The sequence below is a fragment of the Ochotona curzoniae genome, unplaced genomic scaffold (genome assembly GCF_017591425.1).
Source record: "Ochotona curzoniae isolate NIBS_2020 unplaced genomic scaffold, NIBS_Ocur_1.0 contig_2688, whole genome shotgun sequence".
Taxonomy (NCBI): Eukaryota; Metazoa; Chordata; class Mammalia; order Lagomorpha; family Ochotonidae; genus Ochotona; species Ochotona curzoniae.
In genome coordinates, this window is record NW_024465553.1 from 12,654,087 (window position 1) to 12,676,673 (window position 22,587).

Genomic DNA, 22,587 nt, shown 5'->3' on the forward strand with positions numbered 1-22,587 from the left:
ACAAGTTCCTTTTTTTTTAATGCATATCCTGACTTCTTTTGTTAAGTAAGACTGGGGACCCAATGTGGTAGCCTAGTGGGAGATCTGGAAGAGGCTCCTGGCTCCTGGCTTCAGATGGGCTCAGCTCCAGCCATTGCAGCTGCTTGGGGAGCGAGTGAGCCAGCAGACAGAAGATCTTTTTCTCTCTGTCTCTCCTCTCTGTAAATCTGACTTCTCAGTAAAAATAAAGTCTATCTTTTAAAAAAAAAAATTCAAGTAAGATAGAAGATTAACTACCTATAAATACTAATTTTGAGGCAAAGCAGTTTTCTTGAAAAAGCTTTTCCTTATTCCATGAGCTCTAGCAGTTAATACAGACATTTTTGGAGTTGTATCTTCCCTCAGTAACATTTATGAAATTCGGTCTTTATGGAAGGTAGTTACTTTTGGACAGAAATGATTGACAGTGCATTTTTTTTCTAGAGTTCAAGTGATGCAGTTCTTGTTCATTTTGGTGTTTTTCAGTAACTGTTTTTTTACAGAAGCCATGCATCTCTGTTAGTGGAAACTGCATGCCTAAAAAGGAAACACCACGTGTGCACCGCTCAGAGCTGAGCTGTGGTGCGATGCCTGTCCAGCATGCCCTGCAAACCTTTGTCTTTGTGTATATATACATATTAATTTTTTAATTAAAAATCGAATGCCACTGTCTCTTTTTTTTTTTTCCTAAAGATTAGTTTTGTTTATTTGAAAACTAGAGTTACAGAGAGAAAGGAAAAGCCAGAGAGCTTGCCTCGACTGGTTTATTCTCGGGTGGGACAGGCAGAAGTCATGAGAACTTCTTTCTGGTCTTCACCATGTGTAGAGGGGCCCAAACATTAGGGCCATCTTGTGTTGCTCTCCCAGGCATTAGCAGGGAGCTGTATCATGGAACAACCAAGACTTAAACTGTGCCACACCACAATGCCAGCCCTGCTTTCTTAAAAAAAAAAAAAAGGGCTTCTCCCCAACTCCATCCTGGGCTTGTTTGAACAACAACAACATACACACACAAGAAGGAGAAACAGAGATCTTACATTTTGCTGGTTCACTTCCCAAATGTCTGCAGGCCAGGAGCCAGGAGCCAGGAGGCAGGGACTGCATTCACATGTTCCCGCGTAGGTAGCAGGAGCAAGAGCTTTGACCGTCCTTTGCTGTTTTCCCAGGTAGGGAACTGGAACAAAATCAGAGTAGCTGGGACGTGAAAATGCACTCTCATATCGTACCTGGCAAAGCAAGTGGAAACTTAACTCATTGCACCACAGCACCAGCCCTACTATTGCTTTTTTGCAATTAACACCTTCACTTTCTCCTTCCTGCAAACTTTTGCATCTCATAAGACCTACAACTGACTATATTTCTATGGCATTAAACCAAATAACTCTCTTTGCCGTTATGTCCAAACTGTTGGTATCCAGTCCAGAACTGTCCACTCTATTTAGTTGTTAGTTATAACTAACATAGCCTCCGGCCCTGATCTTGTTTTCTGTGGTAGAGATGGGGCCGGTTTTTTTTCTGCAGAATGCCCTGTCTCTGCTTTCTCACAGAGCCTTTGAGTATGATTCCCCATTGCTTACATTCCTTGTAAACAGATTATCACAGCTACGGGTGCTGAACTCTGGTGAAGTTATTTCCAGCTAGACTACTTTATAAGCAATGTTTGGTGTTTTGTATTGCATCACAACAGTTGATACGTGGGATCTGTTATTCTCCCCATTAAAAATGCTAACATTAACTCCTGGAATTGGTGGTGTCAATACTAAGACCGACACCAAGATTAGGGGTCCATCACATTTCTCTTCAATGCCTTCGGTGGCTCAAACTATGGGAAAAAATTTAAATCACAGAGGAAGTGCATTTTTCACACAAATTGGCCAATAACAGGAGTTGTACTGATTGTTTTCTTAAGAGCTAAACACCTTAAAAAATCTACAGCTCTTCAGTTTAGCTTTCTTATTCCCCTTTGATTGCCAGGCCCTTTTCTCTTTCATACAAAATTCAGTTTGTATAAAATTAACCCCCGTTTTCTTCATTTTTGGAGTCCTCCTGCTCTGAAGAAGGATTCTACTCTGTAAGTCATTTTCCTTCTAATAATAGGCCCTTACAGCACCATACTAATTTACACTTTGCAAAACACTCTCTCCTTTGGAATTTGTACTGACTGATGGAATCCTAGCAGCAGAGCACCATACAGAGCTGTTTGTTCCTGCTGTCAAGCCAGTTTCTTCCACCTGGAGACTTGGAATCACCATCTTGTAGTGACACCGCTCACAGACATGGGCCTCCGAGCCATCGTGGAGGGTGAAGAGAGAGGCACGGGGCTCTCGGCTTCCAGCCCTTGTAGTCAAAACCACAGGACACGCCGAAGGTAGCAACTAGAGAGGAGCGGCACGCAGGCAGGCTCCGCCACACCTCACCTTTCTGACGTCCGCTGACACTTCCCTGTCCCCAAGGATGGTCTGCAGAAGGCAAAGGGTAGAACTTTACCACAGACTTGTGGGACTGTTTTTAGAAAATCACGTGTGCTCTAGCACTGCTTCGTGACCTTTCTCCTTTGACCCCGTTCGACTTGAACCCTTGCTGCTTCTTTTCACTCCTGGGAAGGTTTAACTTGATAAGCCTTTTATCTTTTTACAAAGCGTATCCCATTCTGCAGAGGTAAATAATACGGATATAAGCTGGAGGAATTGTCTTGTCTTTATTGCAGCCATTCATAACCATGAAGTAAAGGTTGTGTTTGGGTGTGATCAGTTTTGTTCCATTAGCTCATGTTTTATTAAATTGCCTTTAGTCTTCACCATCAAAGGAATTCTTACTTTTGTCATTTTATTTCAGGCTCTTGGCTTTCTGTATGCTTCTGGACTTGGTGTTAATTCAAGTCAGGCAAAGGTAAAACTATTAAAACTTTACTGCATTTTGCAATGTGACTTGAATAAGTAGTTGTAACAGTAAATGTGCCTGTATTCAGTGAACCTCTTCCCTTCTTCCCTAGGCCCTGGTGTATTACACCTTTGGAGCTCTGGGGGGCAATCTTATAGCACACATGGTTTTGGTAAGTATAACTTCAGTGGAAGAATAATAAGTAGTAGCAGAATTTATTTTTAAGATTTATTTTATTTTTATTAGGAAATCAGATATAGACTAGGAAAAGCAAAGAGGAGATCTTCAGTCTGCTGATTCACTCTCCAAGTGGGCACAACAGCCGGAGCTGAGCTAATCCAAAGTCAGGAGCCAGGAGCTCTTCTGGGTCTCCCACGCGGGTCCAGGGTCCCAAGGCTTTGGGCCGTCCTCAACTGCTTTCCCAGCCCACAGGGAGCTGGATGGGAAGTGGGGCTAGCGGGATTAATCGAACCAGTGCCCATATGGGATCCCAGAGAGTGTAATGTGAGGACTTTGCACTAGGCCACACCGCACTGGACCGAGTAGATGAATTTCTAGTTGATAGTGTTCACTTTTCCAACCTGTATTGTGGAAAATTTTGCTTCTGTTAATTTTTTTTTTTTTTAAGATTTATTTTTATTATTTTTTTATTGGAAAGGCGGATATACAGAGAGGAGAGACAGAGAGGAAGATCTTCCGTCCGATGCTTCACTCCCCAAGTGAGCGCAACGGGCCGATACTATGCCGATCCGAAGCCAGAAGCCTCTTCTGGGTCTCCCACGCGGGTGCAGGTTCCCAAAGCTTTGGGCTGTCCTCGACTGCTTTCCCAGGCCACAGGCAGGGAGCTGGAAGGGAAGCGGGGCTGCCGGGATTAGAACCGGCGCCCATATGGGATCCCGGGCATGCAAGGCGAGGACCTTTAACCACTTGCGCCACCGCGCCGGGCCCTGCTTCTGTTAATTAAAACCAAATATTTGCGTAAGCATTTGTCAAATTATTGTTAATGACTATGAAATATTTTAATATACGTTGACATGAAAATTGATAGTGCCACAATTTTTCTTACAATGATTTTTTTTCCTTAAAAATTGAGATCTAATAAATGGTTCTCAAAAAAAAAAAATTTCTTCAAGTTGTAGCTGTCACCAGAATCAATTTTAGGTTGGATTACCACGTATTTGATGCTTAAATTGAGGAAGGACTTAGCATAAGCAGTGTTCTATAAAGATCATCAAGGAGTATTTCTTCAGTGTTACCAGATAGGAGTGATCACTTAATTAACCTAGTGGCTAAGCGAGGGAAAAAAAAAAAAAAAAGCAATTTCCCAACAGATTCTTTTTCTGCTAACATGTTTATTCTACCTTCTTCTTGAAAAACTGATTTGTGGTGAATCATGTGAGTTCAGATACACGTTAGATATTTTTGATATTGTTTATTCTTTTTACCAGTCTTCATATTTTGAAGATTGATTCATTTATTTGAAAGGCACAGTGACAAATAAAGGGGGAGGGAGGGAGAGAGGTATTTTGCAACTGCCAGTTCACTTCTCCAATGCGCACAACAGCCACGGCTGGGCCAGACCGAAGACAGAGCCTAGAATGCCGTCTGGGTCTCCCATGTGGGCGGCGGAGGCCGGGCACTGCAGCCGTCATTGACAGGAAGCTGTCTGCTGAGTAGTCAGGGCCTGGACCAGCACACTGATGTAGGGTGCAGGCACCCCAAGGAGCAGCTTAACTTGCTGTACCACAACACCCACTCTATCAGTCTTCTTCACTAAGAGTTCCACAGTGAGAACATTAAAGGGGTAGACACTGGGCTTGGTGGATGAGATGCCCACATTCTACGTCCCGGTGCTTGGGGTTTCCCAACTCCATCTTCCTGCTGGTGCATAAACTCAGACGCAGTGGTGACAGCTCAAGGAATTGGGCTTCTGCCATCCATGTCGGGGACTTGGATTACATTTCCGACCCACCTGAGCCTAGCCTTAGCCTGGCACTGGCCATTTGAAGGTTTGGGGCATAAACCTATGGATGGGGGAAGTGCTGACTCCATGCTGTATCTTGCCTTTCAAATCAGTACTTTGTAAAAGAACATTAAATATTTTGCTATTATACAGTAATGCCCTAAGGATTGTTGAAGTTTGCAAGAATCATCCTTTCTGCCGTTTAGTTATCTTATTCTGAAACTGTTGCTTGTTAGTGTTGGTGGGCCTGCTACTAGTAGTCCTGTTTCCCATATTCTGCCAATTTCTTTGTTAATTTGAAAGATTAGTCCATTTTTATTAAAATTGTATCTACAATAAGATTTAAACATTTTCTAAGCAGGAGCCTAAGTTTTCTCTTATGTAAATGCACACACTTCGTTTAGTCTCTCCTCCTCTTACTAAATCAAGTGTGTACAGTTACCTGTCCCTGGCATTTATTTTGATTGCTCTAAGAATTCTAGGATTTATTTCTTGGATCCTCACTGCTGTTGGAATTGTTTAGTAAATTACAATCTCAGATCTTAAAATGCAGCATGCCTGAGGTGTTTGAGTCCTTTAGTCACAGGACAGCATTCTAATTAGAGGCGGCATCATTCGTCCCTAGAGGAATGCCTTGAGCTTGAAGATTACTGCCTTCTCACCCGCAGTTGTTTTCCAGGGTTACAGATACTGGGCTGGCATCGGAGTCCTCCAGAGCTGTGAATCTGCCTTGACTCATTATCGGCTTGTCGCCAATCATGGTATGTGTTTTTCCCTTTTCACTTGTAAAAAGAGAAAACTGATTTTAAGTTTAATCTGCTTTTATTGTACTACTTGAAATACTTTTCATGGTTGTCTTACATAACTTTCCTTCAAACTAGTTTATGGAACTGTTTTCTTGAATTTCTTTTAGGGTTTCCCTTTTTCAGTATTGTATGATGATGGGTTTATTTTATTAATAGGCTAGACTTTATAATCAGACGCCCACTATAGAAAGCTTCCTCTCACATCCTCGCTCGTCAGCCCTAATCAGCTGAGATTATACCTTTCTGTAGATGATCATTCTGAGTTTGTTTTTTCCACATCATTTTGTCTCCAATTTCAGTTGCTAGTGACATCTCGCTAACAGGAGGCTCGGTAGTGCAGAGAATACGACTGCCCGATGAGGTAGAAAATCCAGGAATGAACAGTGGGATGCTGGAAGAAGATTTGATTCAGTATTACCAGTTTCTAGCTGAAAAGGGTGATGTACAAGCACAGGTACGTGTTTACTTGTTGCATTGTGTGTTTTATTCTGGTGGGGACGGGGCTAGGAGCTTAGATCTGTTCGTAGCTTTTCCATTTCTCCAAGCAGTCACTGGCTTCGTGTTAAAGTCACCAGAGGAACATTGAAAACAATACCAAGAACCCCACAGTGTAGGATGAGACCTAGACTGTGATAGCCTCTAAAATGGCCCATGTGACCTTCCCAGGTAGCACGCTTGGCAGCTGCTGCGTGAGGAAGGCAGCATTGACAGTGACAATGAGGGTTCTCGCTCAAATCACCGAGGAAGAAAGCTCATTTCTCTTAAGAAATCTCGACAACATTTGGAATAGCATTCACTGTTTATGACCGTTGACTTCATGCTTCCTCTTCTCACCTTGGAACATAATTCTCTCAAGGCCAAGAACAGAAATGGGCTTGTTCAGTGCAGAGGGAATGAATGCCAGCCATCGGAATATTGTGTGTGTGTGTGTGTGTGTGTGTGTGTGTGTACTTCCTGGCTTATTTTGATATTAAAGTTAAAACATCTTTTTACTTACTACATTACAGTTTCTTTCTAATTTACAATACTTATGGATGAGCCAAAGACATCAACTAAGAAGACATTTTAAAAAAATTTATTTTTATTTGAAAGGCAGATTTTAAAGAGAGAGAGGGAGACAGAAAGGTCTTTGATTTGCTGGTTCATTTCCCAAGTGTCCACAGTGGCTGGAGCTGAGCTGATGTGAAGCCAGGAGCCAGGAGCTTCCTCTGGTCTCCCACGTGGGTGAAGGGTCAAGGTTAAAAGCCATTCTCTGATGCTCTTCCAGGCCAAAGCAGGGAGCTGCAGCGGAAGAGGAACAGCCAGGTCTCGAACCAGTGCCCATATGGGATGCAGGCACCACGGGAAGAGGGTTAGCCTATTGAGCCACCATGCTGTCCCCAAAGGACAATTTTTTTTAAAACTAACAGAAGAGAGTCTTAACTTTAAAAAAAAAAAAATCACTAACCAAATAAAATGTAAATTGACAGTTTAGCTCACTGAAATTAGGATGATGTTATCTTGTTTGGTTAAACTTATTTATTGTGCATGAATGATTTTTGGTTTAAATGTTCGATTTATGAGGCAGGCAATTCCATGTTCTCTGTCCTCTTCCTCTGTGCCTCGCTTTGGGTTTGGGTGTGTCTCCGCCCCTCACCTAGTGTGCTGGCTGTCCTTCCCCTACCCTGTAAGAGACTGTCTAGGCGTAGATCCCCGCATGCATCCCTAAGATAGCAAAGGCCGGTATGATAAGCACTTCCACCGTTTCCAGGACAATTCAGAAACCCAAGTTTATGCTGTGTATCTCTGAATGTGATCAGATATTGTTTGATGTAGGACGTACAAGCTTGGATTCACTCAGATCTGCTTTCCCATTGCTCACTCCTATTGCATCTGCAAGGTTTCTAGATAATTTTCCTTCCTGCCTGAAGAGCACTTTACCATTTCCTTTAGCGTTGGTTAGAGACAAATGCAGTTTGGCTCTATCTGACAACATTTCATCTCATCCCCATTTCAGAAGGAAGCTGTGTGTTTAAAAGCATACTTCTCTGTTGTTTACAAGTTTAAGTAGAATAGTGTCTAGCAGTGAAGACTTAGTTTTTTGGAGTGATGAGCAGAAACCTTTTTACTCCCAGGTGGTTTCTTTTTAGTTTGATCTTCGTTTTACTTTTGCTCTGGTTTTTAGGTTGGCCTAGGACAACTGCACCTGCATGGAGGGCGTGGAGTGGAACAAAATCACCAGGTATCTCCCCATCTCTTGGGCTTTAAAACCTCATTTTGTACCAAGAAGTGATATTCTAGCTCACATTTCTTGCTCACTCAATGCCAGTGTCAATTTTCTGTTATTTACAAGCTACAGAACAGCTTTCAAAGTCTAATGCCTGAGAAAGCGAAAGAAAAAACTACGAATGTACTTTATACTAGTAGAAAAGGTTTGATTCATTTTAAAACTGCTTCTCAGTATTGTTCTAAAATTTCAGGTACAAGGTCTTGGTTTTAAGTATGTGATGGAAGTATAATTTTAAAAACCTTTTAGTAAATGCAAAAATGGAATTCAGAGTTAAAAATTTGCTTCATACCTTATGTGTAAGAAATCTGGCACTATCCCTGTGTTGCCTACCTGCAAAGCAAATTGTTTCACTGGCTTTACAGAACAAAATAAGCTCTGGACATCTTGTTGGTTGTCCAGCAGTAATGGACTTGGAGCATGGAGCGGATGACCACACGCACGCCTGCCAGCTAATGCTCAGTAGCCCGAGTTCATTAACAGCATCAGACTTGAAGACAGAGTCACCTGTGCAAACAAGGGTTGTGAAACAGGATGCACTGTACGCACAGGTGTGCACGAGGGAAAGGTCAATTGGCAAACAATATGGTTTAACAGGCTGCTAGGGATTAATATAGCATAGGGAGAAGGGGCATCTGTCTTTGGATCTACTGTGTAAACTTGAAGGTTAGGGAAGTCCCTGCCCTTGCATTCCCATGTCAAGTGCTGCAGGACCTTTGCCCTGAGTTCTGGGAGCTTTCTCACCAGGAGAACAGCTGATTTATAGTTTTACAATAGCGAGGAGTTTCTGTCTCTCCACAACATATAACTGAATTAACAAATATTTTAGTGCTTGTTGTATATCAAACACTGCTAACAGTTTAAGATTCAAGGTAGGAGGGTTCTTCCAAAAGTTCATGGGCAATATGTGTCATGTAAAAACAATGCATGAATTTCAAAACTTTTCTGCAACCAAATAAAGTTGTACTTACTTAATGTAACACATTTTTAGAGGATTCAGTTTGCGGAGCCAGTGGGACTGGATAGGCATCAGCTTAAAAAGGGCTCTTGTCCAAGTAACATGGATTATAATAAAACTAAAGCTAAAACAAATATCAGTCTTTTGGTGACACTTAGTTGGAAGAATGGTAAAGCATTGGCACCTGACAAAATGTTTATGGGGACAGTGCCTGAAAGAAGTCAGAGGTTTGCAAATAGGTTACTGTTTTAAGAGAGAGCCGTGTTGAAGATGAAGCACGTGGTGATCAGCCATCCACTTCCATTTGTAAGCAAAAAATAAATCTCATTCTTTGTCTAATTGAAGAAGACCAGTGGCTCGCAGCAGAAGCAGTCATCAGCACCTTCGCCACCTCATTGGTTTTAGCTTACGCAGTTCTCCCTGAATGTTGAGCAGACCGTTTCCTTGAGGGGTGCCAAAATTTGTGCCCAGTTCGACTGTGCATAAAAGATCCCAATGGAAATCTTAAATGGGTGAGATCAAGATCCTGAAACATTCCTTCAAGTAATAACAGGAGATAAACCATGACTTTACCACAGCAATCCCCGACAGCGCGCAGTCAAAGCAGGGACGGCCAGAAAGTGGAAAACGGTTCAGACAAGGCCAAAGACCAATAGAGACCAAAAGTCATTTGGGAAAAGCTTGTGGCATTTTGCTTATTGACTTCCTATAGGACCAAAGAATGCTAGCATCTGTTCATGATGAGAAGGTCTGGAGAAAGACAAAGCTTCAGCAGAGACTCCCAGAAGGTCTTCACCAGGGAATCCTGGGCCACCAGAGCAACGTTCCTTCTCACTCTGACCAGAGGAGGGCAGCTTTGCCAGAGTTTCAATGGCAAGTCATCAAACACTCAACCTGAGTTGGTTCCTTCTAGCTTCATTTTATTTATAACATATATGTAATATATATATAATTTAAAATCCAAAGGGAACCTATTTTTTTTCCCTCAGGTAATCTGAAGAAGAACTCTGTTGTCATGATAAGATTCCCAGAACCCTTCATTCTTTAGGACCCAGGGAATAGGCTGATAAAAATCACTTGCAAAAGAAAGTATTCTGAACTTGATGGATCTTATATCATTACATAAGGTTTATATTTTAAATATTTCTCAGCCAGTTTTTCACAAGGCCATCTGAAGTCCCCTCCTACTGGACTGACTGTCTGTGTTCTTTATTCCTGTGGAGCTTTAAGTTTAGTAAGAGCATTGGATACTTGTTAATCATGATAGATATATGTAAATTATGATCATTATTACAAAGAATAATTAAAGGACAGAGACACTGGCAAATTGGATGTACCAGTTATCAGGGACGACTTGTCTAAGAAGTAGGTGACATTCAAGTTGACACTGGGGGTAAGGTTGACCCCATAAGGAGCATTATGAAGGACATGGCTGGTACACCCACACAGTGCGGAGGGCACGAAGCAGAGCTGAGAAAAGTACCGGGTAACCTCAGCATGTCCCTACAGTATTTCAAGAGGTTACAAGGAACAACATGTTCAAATATTGAAACAATGACTTCAACATTGCAGAGAATGAATTAGAACACCCCAAGTTTAAAACAGGGTTGTCAGGGGGAGGGTTGTTCCAGAGATTCAAGTGAAAGATAATTTGTTTGGATGAGAGCTGTAGTAATGAAAAGTAATAAATGGATTCAAGATGTATTTGCAGCGCATGCAGACAGTTCATTTGAGAAGCTGGCTATGGCAAAGCAACGGTCATCATCGGACAGAAATCGGGGATCTGAGAAGGACTAGAATGCATTTGAGCAGGGAGAGTTCAGAGGGAGGCTAAATGAGCAGGAAGTAGCAAAGGCCTTCAGTGCTGGGTCCTCAACTGGGATAATTTCTAATTTCTAATGATGCTGGTGTGTTTAGGTGTAAGCTTCTAAGCAGATTCAAGAATTTTACTCTTAAGGAGAACAAAAAGGAAATTTTGCTTCTTTACAGTTATTTGAAACATCTTTCCACGCCTTGAAAAGGCTTTGATTTTTCCCCTTCCAAGGTTACAGGAGAGGAGGAGATAAGAGTTGAGCAGCTGTGGATTCTCCCAGGGAGCCTGCTGTTCCCTATCCCTGTAAATAACAGAAGCCTTTCTGGGGCTTCAGTTTAGGAAACACAAGAAATTCCTTCGTGTTTCTAACTCTTAAAAAGACTCGGTGATACAGTTGTCTTTTAACAAAATAAAATTTGGATGTGTTCATTTCTAGTTTGAAATACAACTGGATCTTATTTTTTAAATCACTGTAATATTACAAGATTTTAAAAATGTTCCTGTTTTTGCCAAACTTGATTCCATTAAAAGCTGATTGTTTAAAACTTTCTTTTCTCACAGAGAGCGTTTGACTACTTCAACTTGGCAGCTAATGCTGGCAATTCGCATGCTATGGCTTTCTTGGGAAAGGTATTGTATGGCCTGTGAATGTGTTATGTAATAGAAGGGAGTGTTTCACAGTAAGGATAAAGAGCATTCAAAATCTACAGGTTACCCAAAATAAATTGGAAATAAAGTTTCTAGTGGAGGCATGTTATATTTTAAGCAGACCTTTTAATTACCTTTTTTAAAAAATCTTTATTTGTTTATTTCTGCACGCATGCATGCAGAAGAGCCACTGCAGAGGGGCACTGAGAGATATCTACTGGCCCATTCCACAGATGGCTACGGCAGCCAGGGCGGAGCCAGACCAAAGCCAAGAGAAGAGGCATGCACTTGGCATGGGTCTCCCACCTGGATGGCATGGGCTCAGCTTTTCCCAGACCATTAGTAGGGAATTGAATTGAAAGTAGAGTAACCAGGACACAAGCTGACGCCCATACGGGAAGTTGACATTAGACGGCAGCTTTACACCCTGCGCAACACCAACCCTTTTCCTTGTCTTAAATGTGACAGATATAAACCCCCTCAAAGTCCAGTTCTTTTCTCAAACACAGAAATGTTTATGTCTAACAAGTGCCATATCACAGAACCGTCACAAAAGTTCATTTTTGCTTATTTTGGAAACTAATGCAAGATAAACCCATAACTGTTTTTATCTATAACCAAATCCTAAGTAAGAAAGTTCCAATGGATCATATGTCAAGGAATTTACAAATAGGAATATTTCGTTTGCGTGTGATCACAAATAGTTCATCATAGCCTGTTGACTTGGTTTGGTTATTCCAACCACTGTAGCGTAGACGTGGCTGTTGCCCGTCTGCTTTGTTACACGTGCTTTCCTTTTGTTGTTTCCTCAGCATGACAGACATGGCATGGGTCATCCTTTCTGTCGGCCTTGCTTCATACCAGATGCTTCTAATGTCCAGTGTTTAAAGCTTTTTGAAATAGCATTTTAGTTGTTGATTTTCCTAAACGTAAGACCACTGTTATCCCAGGGACAGTTGTGGTACAGGGCAAGGGAGAGCGGGCAGTGCCATTAGACGCGCCCTGACTGATCCCTGATGTGATGCCAGGGACCCTGTCGGCTTGTCACTGCCCTCAGGTAGAGAGAAAGCGGATGCACCTCGGGGTTAGAGATTTCCTCTTGAAACTGAGCTGTGAGCTGGTTTTATGTACTCCTGTGTAAAGATAAGTCATGAATTGAAGCTGACATCTAATACATAATGTAAATGTGTTGGCTTTGAAGAGTTTGTTTTTTAAATTTGAAGTCTTTGGGTGCTCTCCATGCGATCCAACCTAAGAACCAAAGTGAAATGAGATAGGAGGAAAGTGTAGCTGGAGAGAAGGTCCAGCTGCTAACGGACTGGGGGTCTGTTCGGCAGATGTACTCCGAGGGAAGCGATATCGTGCCGCAGAGTAATGAGACGGCGCTGCACTATTTCAAGAAAGCTGCCGACATGGTAAGACTTCATGACTGTGCGTCCTGAAATGACAACCACATTACTGTTACAGTAAAGACATTTATTGTGTTGTGAGATGAATCATTACCTAGCTCGTGCCACAAGTTAGTAAAAGCACATATGTAAATATGAACCATGTGAATTGTTTTGCTGTATGTAACTTTTCCTATAAAAAACAGTTTTTCCTTAAGGACTAGTTGTTGAATATTAACTTTCTGTTTGTGTGTCTCTGAGTAGTTTCTTAATCAGAGGAATATTTATTTTAGTAATGGAATCGGGAGTTAGATAATCTGCCCTATTTGTATTGCAGCATGAAGTTTAAAAGGCTACATAATTGGGTATTTTTGATAGCCATGGCACATCATTTAAGCTTTCTCTGAACCTGAGAAGACTACACATGATTCCTTAGGACCCTGTGTCTCCCAGGTGTCCACTTACTTGGCAAGTTACAGTCACCCTAATCTCGCGTTAATCTTGTGTGCTTCCCAGAGGAGCAGTGCAAACTCTTATTATAAGATGCCTTCTGAGGCGGAGGGGGCAACACACTCAGAAGGCAGGTTACAAGTGTCATTTGCTCCTAAGCCTACATTGTAAAACACATGGAAGCTGTTCATTTTGTTTAAATAAAATATTTTTTTTTCTCTCCTGATCTTAAAGCAATGGTTATCTTTAGAACACTCAGGTAACCTCAAGTGTATCTTTGCAGCCTGATGGTAGTGCGACTGCTGTAACAAGACTGGTGATTTTATCCCATGATGTCTTAATGAGAAACTACCTAAAAAGAAAAAAAGAAACACATAACCCGCTTTGATTTGTACAAAATGTGTTAGTCATATTTTGTAGCAAAATTTCTTGGCACAACTGGTCAAAAGATAAGTCACTGAATTTTAGTTGAAATTAACTTGCTGTTTATTCTTTTCAGCAAATTACTGAAAGTTGCTAAATGTTTTAATGTCGATGTTAAATTGTCTGACATGGAATTTTTTGCTTTGTATCAGAAAACACTGACATGTTTTGAAAATGCTTGAAAATGATTTATTTCATAATTATTTCATAATTATTTACTTTTGCCTGTTTTTAATGAGTTCTTCCCACTCATCTGTTTTATTTCTCCGGTTTTTAGGGCAACCCCGTTGGACAGAGTGGGCTTGGAATGGCCTACCTCTATGGAAGAGGAGTTCAAGTTGTAAGTATTGCGTTGCACATTCTGACTGTAATAAGCAGTCAGCCAATGAGGTGGGGCCATCTTAACCAATAGCCAGGTGAAGCTGCCCCACCATTACCTCAGAGTGTTGCTGGCCGCCACCCTGCATTCTGCACCTTCATCCACTGTCCTTTTCAGCTTCCATCTCTGCTACCATCTTCTGAAGGCGTGAAGCTGCTCACTCCTTCTTCTGTCCATGCTTGCTCCCCTGCCAGCTCTTGCATTTCTCCAGAGATGAAACATCCCTGGCCTGTTTTTCGACTTCACCCTAAGAAGATCATCAGCACCCACACTCAGGAGGGACAGGCTTTGCATCCTGCCTCTTGTCCCTTGTCCCTCTCCACCTCTGCTCTCCAGTCTCTCTCTAGTGGATGGACTTGATGAAGGGGCTGGTTATTGACTCTCGCTTTCAGCAGTTAGGTGTCTGCCTCATAGAGTTGCTTTCTCTGTTCCAGTCACCAGTAGCCAGTTGACACTTTGGCTCTACCTCGCCTAAGCTGTCTTCTCCATGGTTCTGTGACTCTAGACTCTGCTGTGAGCTCAGCCTGGATGTCCTGGACTTGTGATGCTGCCCTCTCCTCTGATCTCTCCAAAGGAATGTTCTTTTGAGCTTCAGACTAAATAGTCTGAGCTAGTGTTCCCTAAAACTGATGAACATTATCTTATTTGGGTTTCTTGTAGTCATATTAGGATTGTGAGTCAATAGTAATCTTTATTTTAACTTTTCTCTGTGGATGCATGTAACCTTTCAAGTCTAGTCATATCATGTTTGATAAGGCACACAGGGAAGGAGCACCTGAAAGGACTGGTTGGTTAGTAAGGAAGATTGTTTCCTCATTCCTGACATGGAGTCTCTGTTGGCAGTTGTGCTTTCTAAGAATAAGCAAATTACTTTGCAAAAGTCCTAACTATTAATATCTGTATACTTTAAATTATATTACGGCTTTATATGCTATAATAAAGCGCACGATAGTTCTTATTGTTGCCTTCAAGGACGGTTTTGTGGGTACCTTGTGGATCCCTAACTCCTGATTATGTCAGCCTTTTGATGTTTCTTATTGTATGACATGTCTTTCTACAGAATTATGACCTGGCACTGAAGTATTTCCAGAAAGCTGCTGAACAAGGCTGGGTGGATGGGCAGCTACAGCTTGGTTCTATGTACTACAGTAAGTAGTTTTTCATTGTCAGTTATTTTAATAATCTATAGTAATCAGATTCACATATTTACTCAGTACCAGTTCACAGCTTTACTTTTCATATCTAAGTCTTCTCTAATGCTTAACTACATCTCATTTAAGGCTGTAACTAACCTCTGATTCGGTTCATTTTTTTACAGATGGCATTGGAGTTAAGAGAGATTATAAACAGGCCCTCAAGTATTTTAACTTGGCTTCTCAGGGAGGCCATATCTTGGCTTTCTATAACTTGGCACAGATGCATGCCAGCGGCACCGGTGTGATGCGTTCCTGTCACACGGCAGTGGAGGTAAGGGCTTTTCTGCCAGCTCATCTATGGGATATTGACTTGCCCACTAGGACAGTATGTCTTTGTAATTCTGGGTTTCTTTGCAATTCTTCTGCAAAAAGACCGGACTCAGCCTCCTAGTATGGATATCGGAGGGAAGACTCAGCATCTGTGTATAGCTGTTATACTTTAGTTTGTATCTCCCTGTTACTAACATTTATAAGGACAGATGTTGGTGTGGTTAATATTAAAGTACCTAAGACAGTATCCAAAAAAGTATGTCTTGAACGAAATTCCAAAGGGGAATGAATGAGAATATATCCAGACTGGAAATTTTCCTTTAACTCTCTGAAGCCTAGTACTTTAAAATGTAAATGATAAATGCTTAGCCAAGTTTCCAGATCTCTCTGTATGCTTAGTTACCTCATCGAGTGGCACGTTACGAACTTTATAGTAGGATTAGTGTGTTAATATCCATATATCATCAGAACAGTGCAGAGCTAGGGTAAATGGTGTGTAAACCTGTTGACTTCTCTAGTCAGTGAAAGGGAAGATGTTTGGCATAGTGGTTAACGCACTATTTGGGGTGCCATCTTCCCGTGTTGGAGTGCCTGGGTTTGGAAACTGGCTCATTTCCTGATTCCAGCATCCTGCTAATGTGCACCCACTGAAGCAGTGGTGGTGACTCAGGTACTTGGGTTACTGTCACCCGTATGGGAGACCAGGATTGAGTTTCTGGCTCCCCGTTTTATTAGCCTGTCCCAGCTCTGGTTATTACAAGCGTTTGGGAAATGAGAGACGGGAGCTAGCTCTTTCTCTTCCCACTGTTGTAATTCTGCCTTTCAAGCAAACAAAATAAATACACTAAAAATCATGATAATAATAAGAAAAGACTAAGTGGAAGCCGGCGCAGTGGCAATATCAGGCTAGTGTTCCACAGTTTGAGTCCCAGCAGAAGCTCCACTTCTGATCCAGCTCCCTATTTGTGGCCTGGGAAAGCAGTAGAGGCTGGCCCAAAGCCTTGAACAGGGCTGCAGCCATGTGGGAGACCCAGAGGAAGTTCCTAGCTTCTAGCTTCAGACAGGCCCAGCTCTGGCCATGGTGGCCATTTGGAGAGTAAGTCAGCAGATGGAATCTCTCTTCTCTTTCTGTAGTAACTTTGCTTTTCAAATAAGATAAAAGTAATCATGAAAAAAATCCTAGGTGAAAACAAGTGTGCAGAGGTTCAGAGCAATGTAACAAGCACTTGTAACCAGAGCACAGAAGTTGACTTTCCAGCAGCTCTTCGTGGCTTTATGTTTGTTTCTTCACCTTCTCACAGTTGTTTAAGAATGTGTGTGAACGAGGCCGTTGGTCGGAGCGGCTTATGACCGCCTACAACAGCTACAAAGATGGGGACTACAATGCTGCGGTGATCCAGTACCTCCTGCTGGCTGAACAGGGCTACGAAGTGGCACAAAGCAACGCGGCCTTTATCCTCGATCAAAGTAAGGCGTCCCCCAGCTCTGAGTTCACATGGGGCTAGCTTGTTTAAAAAGAGCAGCCTCTAAGAAATGTTCTTTCATTTGTTGTCAATGGAACCTAACTCACATGTTTAATTTGTTTCACTTCAGATCCCTAAATCACCAGCATTAATTTAATAATTAGAACTGACCATTGAAACAAATCTGACAATCACATTCAAAGTAATTGCACTCAGTGAATGTGTTTTTTTTTTAAATAAGCTGGGCACAAGAATGCCATTTTCCCAAAGCTGTGGATTCCTATAAGCGGCTGAATAATTAGTCTCGTTGTTGGTGCTGTGGATAAAGTGTGTGCTGTCCTGAATCCAGGGACTCCTTTGAACTCCGAATTTTATTCTGTAACTGGTTCACTCCAGTGCTTGTGGTACCCTGGCCCTTTTTAGGTTGGGCTGTGTGCACTCACCGAGTTGGCTAATGAAGCCTGAAAGTCTGGCGCCTTTGCCTGATTTGTATTTCACTTCTTTTTTCTGTAGGAGAAGCCACTATTGTAGGTGAGAATGAAACTTATCCCAGAGCTTTGCTGCATTGGAACAGAGCTGCCTCGCAAGGTAAGTGGTTGATTATCAGGGAAGAGTTTCACCCAGGAAACCCTGTTGCAGTCTCTTCTAACTTCCGTGAATATTAACTCGTTCCGGTTCATTCCTTGAAATTAAGCAACAATTGATTGTTTAACTTGTTTATACTGATTCCTAAAGCAGTAGTTTCAGGGCCGGGGTCTCACGTCTCTGCTAGATCTCCATCACCTTGTGGTCTTCTAATTTGAGGCCATACAAAATGAGAGAGTGGAATAGAAATTGCAACAGAAGCCAAAACCCAAAAACCTCTAGCCTTTTCCCACCTTTTTTTTTTTTTTAATATTTCTTTGTCACACATAGCGTTCTCTCAGCCCTCTCTGTTTGTCCCCTCTTCACATCTAAACAGCAGTGGCCACAAGGAGCTATTTGGTTAAACGTAAGTGACTTTGATGAAGTAGATCTTGGTCACTTGAAGAAGTATAGTACCCCCACCTGTTTATCTCTCCCAGACTATTGCAAAGCCTTCTGCAGAAGAGCTGCCCTTCAAGTTGAAGTTTTTACCAACTTTGTAACTGGGAGACGGATTTGTCCTAAAGCTTGAGTGCCGTACGCTGAAGTTATTTATATTAGCACATACGGCAGCTGGGTATGTTGAAGCCTGATTTACCTGCAGGTTTGCAATTGCCCTTTGTTTCAGGCTACACAGTGGCTAGAATTAAGCTGGGAGACTACCACTTCTACGGATTCGGCACGGACGTGGATTACGAGACTGCCTTCATCCACTACCGGCTAGCTTCCGAGCAGCAGCACAGCGCACAAGCCATGTTCAACCTGGGGTACATGCATGAGAAAGGACTGGGCATTAAACAGGTACCTGGCTTCACAACAAACACTTGAATAAAGTCACTGTGAGTGAAGGAAACATCTTAATTTGCATAAAAAAATTTACTTTGAATTCAATCAGATTTGGGACCACTGGTTTATGAAACCGATTTGTAGTGATATATGTGTCTTCTGGCACAGCACATACACATATTAATATCCACACTGTTACACTCTTACCATTATGATAGAGTCCTGAAAGCAGAAATACAGCGCGGCTTCTGCTGTTTGGTCCATTGGCAATCTGCCCAACTTCAGCCGTATTTTACTGTTTAACTTATTTCCAACTGAATAAAAATGTTTTGTATAGATAAACTTCCAATTCTTACAACTTCCTAATGAAGTCAGTTCTAGCTTATGTACGTGCCAAGGAACTTTGAAGTACAACCTATTCACACATTTAAAATTTTCTTAGTTTCAAAGTATCTAAAATTCCAGCGATTGTAACATTATTAACATTTTAATTAACAATAATTAACATTAAAATTAACATTTTAATTGAATTATTAAATTGCTCTTATAGTAGTCAACAGTATCTAAATACCAAAGTAATTTGATAACCCATCAGTATTTAAATGCTTTAATAATCAAATGCATTAACTAGAATCTAGACCACTTTTTTTTCTCTAAATTTTAATTTTTAGCCTCTGCTGTAGACTTGTATAGTAATAAATCTGTTTTAATGATTAGGTCTTTGCTAATTAGTCTCATAGGAAATAAACATGTAATAAATTATGAATTTTATTTCCTATGATCTAAATATTAAGAATTCAGGAGAAATTACTAGTCATAGTTGGTCAATAATTTATTAATACATCACTGATCAAAATATTATGAAGTTTTTTGTTTTGCGTTAAATTTTTAAATTATTTTTAATGCAATAGATGGAGTGTTTTTAATCTGTTTCCATTTAGCTTTAATTCTCTTATCTTCATAAGCATAATGTCTTACACAAATAAATATATGTAAAGGAAAAGAATTTTTATAAAAGCAGAATGACTTAATCTTTTAAACTGCCTTATGATTTTATGCAAAAAAAGCCAAAGTGGTCTGTGATAGAAAAATTTTTTAGAATCTGTCTGGTGTTAACTTGATTAGATCCCATCTCAGTTGGATTGAAACCAAAGAACTAGAAACCAGAGATGAGAAAGGATATGTTCCCTGCCCACTGGAACCACTCACTCCCAGTTTCTGAAAGAGGTGTGGAAGTGCCTATGATGCCATCATCTGATACGGGCACTGGTTCAGGTCCCCATTACTCCACTTCCTGTCCAAGGGGAAACTGTCTAAATACTTGGGCCTCTAACAGCACGTAAGAGACCTTGATGCTGCTGGCTGCTGGTTCAGTCCTGGCCCAGACTTCACCACTGCAGGCGTTTGGGGACTGAACCAATAGATGGAAGATTTCTCTGTCTCTTCCTCTCTTTTGTAACTGTGCCTATCAAGTAAATACAATCTTTTTAAAAATACATTTTAACAAGACTCAAGAAATAACTATTACTTATGCCTCTCTATCACAGACACTTTGTTAATGCAATATGCTTGAGAACTAAGAAGAGTGTGCAGCTGCAGGCTAGGTGCACTGTCCCTGGAAGAGCCTGGGCGTGGTGCACAGTGATGAAAGCCCTTCACTGGCAGGTCACACAGTCAAATCAGAATTCATTTTCATCAGAAAAACAAGGGTGACTAGCATAAAGATCACATATAAGTTATGGCATTTATGAGATAATCTCTAGTAATTTGCCAAAAGCAATCAAGATTAAAATGTTGCAAGTAATACCGTATTTGTATCATGTTATAAAAAATAATGTGCTCTAGTATCTCAGAGCATGCCCCACATGTGGGACTTGGGGTGGGTGGGAAACTGGGTGGGGCTTCTCCCTCAATATCCCCCTTTACCTCAGATACATGAAGGAAACAATATGGACACAATAATCTTACCTACTTTCCTGTAGCCCTTGAACCTTTTTACCCAAATTAACTATGTAAAGATTGTCAAAATAAAATAAATAAATAACTTCACCAAAAAAAGAAAAAAGAAAAAAGAAAAAAAAATAATGTGCTCTTGTTTGTTACAACTAAACTTGCACTATGTCAGATATGTAGTGTAAATTCTTGTGAACAAAGAATATGGTCAACGTCAGGCCCAGTATTCCTTTGGTAAGAGTGAGAGGAGTTTTTTTTTTTTTTTTTTTTTTTCAAAAAATCAGACATACTAATCATTTTAGCTAATGATACCATCTAGAGATAAGAATAAGCAGTAACTGCTTATATTTACATATCTGAGGAGCAAATTCATTTGTAAGAATAAGGCTTGCTTTCTCATATCTCACAAAATTGTTCCCTAAAAGTCTGGTATTCTTTGCCAGTAGGACATGGAAGGATTCTCAAGTGAACCTTGTCATAAATCCCCGCATCATATCCCACCACCTAGCTGAGATGACACACCCATCTGGGCCAGCCTCGTAATGACTTGTCTCTCCTCTCACAGTATTACTAATAGAAGGAAATATGAAATTGCCCATCGTGAGATTAGTCCAAGATGCCTTCTGCAGAGCCGTTTGTGAGAGGACGAGCCGAAGGCAGTGCGCCTGAGAGCAGGATGAGGCGGTGGGAGGGCGTGCTGCTCAGGACCGTGCGTTTAGCACAAGCACGCAGGAAGTTCAGGAACTGTGAGACCGCATCTCCTCACACTGTGCGTGCGAGTCACTCTCAGAAAGTCTGGAGTGTGTTTATCCCACTTTCAAGAGAACTGTCTCAAACTGAAACCAGTTTTTCCCTAACACTGATTTTCCGGTAGATAAAAAATGAGCTTGAAACTTAAAGGCTGCCCTTAGAACTCCCAAGTTAGCAGTATTATGCTTAAATAGATGTGTGTGTGTGTGCGTATTGAGCATTTCTACACAGTAAATGGGATATTTTGTTGGGGGGAAATACATGCTAATTTTTCATTACATTTTTTTTGAAAATTCAGAAGACAGATTTTACCAAAGTCAACCTTGGCATTTTCCTCTAGGTGAAGAAAATTCATTTCTAAATGAAAATTTGAGAGGTTAGATGAATTTTCTTCATTTTCAAAAACTGAATATATTTCCGCCAGTTCGGTAAGAAGTAAACTGTGTCTTGTCCTCTGTCTCGCAGGACATTCACCTCGCCAAGCGTTTTTACGACATGGCAGCCGAGGCCAGCCCGGATGCGCAGGTCCCGGTCTTCCTGGCTCTCTGCAAGTTGGGCGTGGTCTATTTCTTGCAGTATATACGGGAAACAAATGTAAGTAGTCTGTGTCTCCTTTTTACTAAAATATAGATAGTTTTACCTGCCCACTTATGAAAAGTGTATGCTTAAAAAACCGAGGCATCAGATGTTTAGCATACCAGTTAAGATGCTTCTGTCCGACGTGGGAGTGCCTGGGTTTTTATGCCTGGCTGAGGGTCCCGACTCCAGTTCCTCACTAAGCAGAGGCCCTGGGAGGCAGCCATCCACGACAACCCCAGTACAGAGCTGGTGAGTCGTCAGAGGAACTGGCTTGAATCCCTGATGTTATTGAAATGCATGTTCTCCAGCATCAATGAGGAAACCAGCCCTTCTCGCCTGCCCGTCCTTAGCCTGCGCTGCCAGGGTCGTGCAGGTGCAGGGCCCCAGAGCGCTGCAGATGCTGGGCTCTCGTTGGGGCCACGGTGGGCACGTGTCATCTGCTGCACCTGCTTAGTGTCCTGCAGCGTGTGCTGGACCCTCTGCTAACTCAGCTGATCTTTCTGTCAGTAGAAAGCTAGTCATGTGGCAGCTGACTGCTTCTCCATCAGGGCTGGTTCAGACTCTTGTCTCCCACAGTTTTAACCATTATGAAACGATTGGCTAGAGTCCAATCGTATACAATCCTATACCATAAGGAGTATATCATATCTTTGCTGTTTGTTTGCATGTAGAAGTATAACAGCAATAATAAAATATCCCGTAATCCTACCACCCACATATTCCAATGGAAAAATAAATAAATAAAAAACTTGGTAGGTAGAGATAACAAGCAAGTCAAACAGTTCTGGTCTTTCCCCAGGAAACCGAGTTTCTTGTAAATCTTTTCCCCAGAACAGTTTAGCATCTGCACTTATGAATATGTAGCGTGGGGCTCTGTTAAGTGCACTGTTATGCATAGGAAGGGCCACACTCTGTGTCTGTACACTCCATGACCGTTGTATACCCCAGACAGTGTCAGGGTAACTTCTTTTAAA

At 41.5% G+C, this 22,587-nt stretch overlaps 1 protein-coding gene across 2 annotated transcripts in view; it reads left to right on the forward strand.

The window, feature by feature from the left end:
• Positions 1-22,587, forward strand: part of SEL1L (SEL1L adaptor subunit of ERAD E3 ubiquitin ligase) — a 39,618-nt gene that overhangs the window by 12,599 nt on the left and 4,432 nt on the right. For both annotated transcript variants that reach the window (XM_040975208.1, XM_040975209.1), the window contains exons 7-20: positions 2,854-2,907; positions 3,011-3,070; positions 5,541-5,622; positions 5,967-6,121; positions 7,832-7,888; positions 11,266-11,334; positions 12,690-12,767; positions 13,891-13,953; positions 15,053-15,140; positions 15,311-15,459; positions 16,760-16,925; positions 17,435-17,509; positions 18,174-18,346; positions 21,500-21,628. In XM_040975208.1, the coding sequence (XP_040831142.1) occupies positions 2,854-2,907; positions 3,011-3,070; positions 5,541-5,622; positions 5,967-6,121; positions 7,832-7,888; positions 11,266-11,334; positions 12,690-12,767; positions 13,891-13,953; positions 15,053-15,140; positions 15,311-15,459; positions 16,760-16,925; positions 17,435-17,509; positions 18,174-18,346; positions 21,500-21,628 (1,398 nt within the window). The remainder of the gene's footprint in view (positions 1-2,853; positions 2,908-3,010; positions 3,071-5,540; positions 5,623-5,966; positions 6,122-7,831; positions 7,889-11,265; positions 11,335-12,689; positions 12,768-13,890; positions 13,954-15,052; positions 15,141-15,310; positions 15,460-16,759; positions 16,926-17,434; positions 17,510-18,173; positions 18,347-21,499; positions 21,629-22,587) is intronic.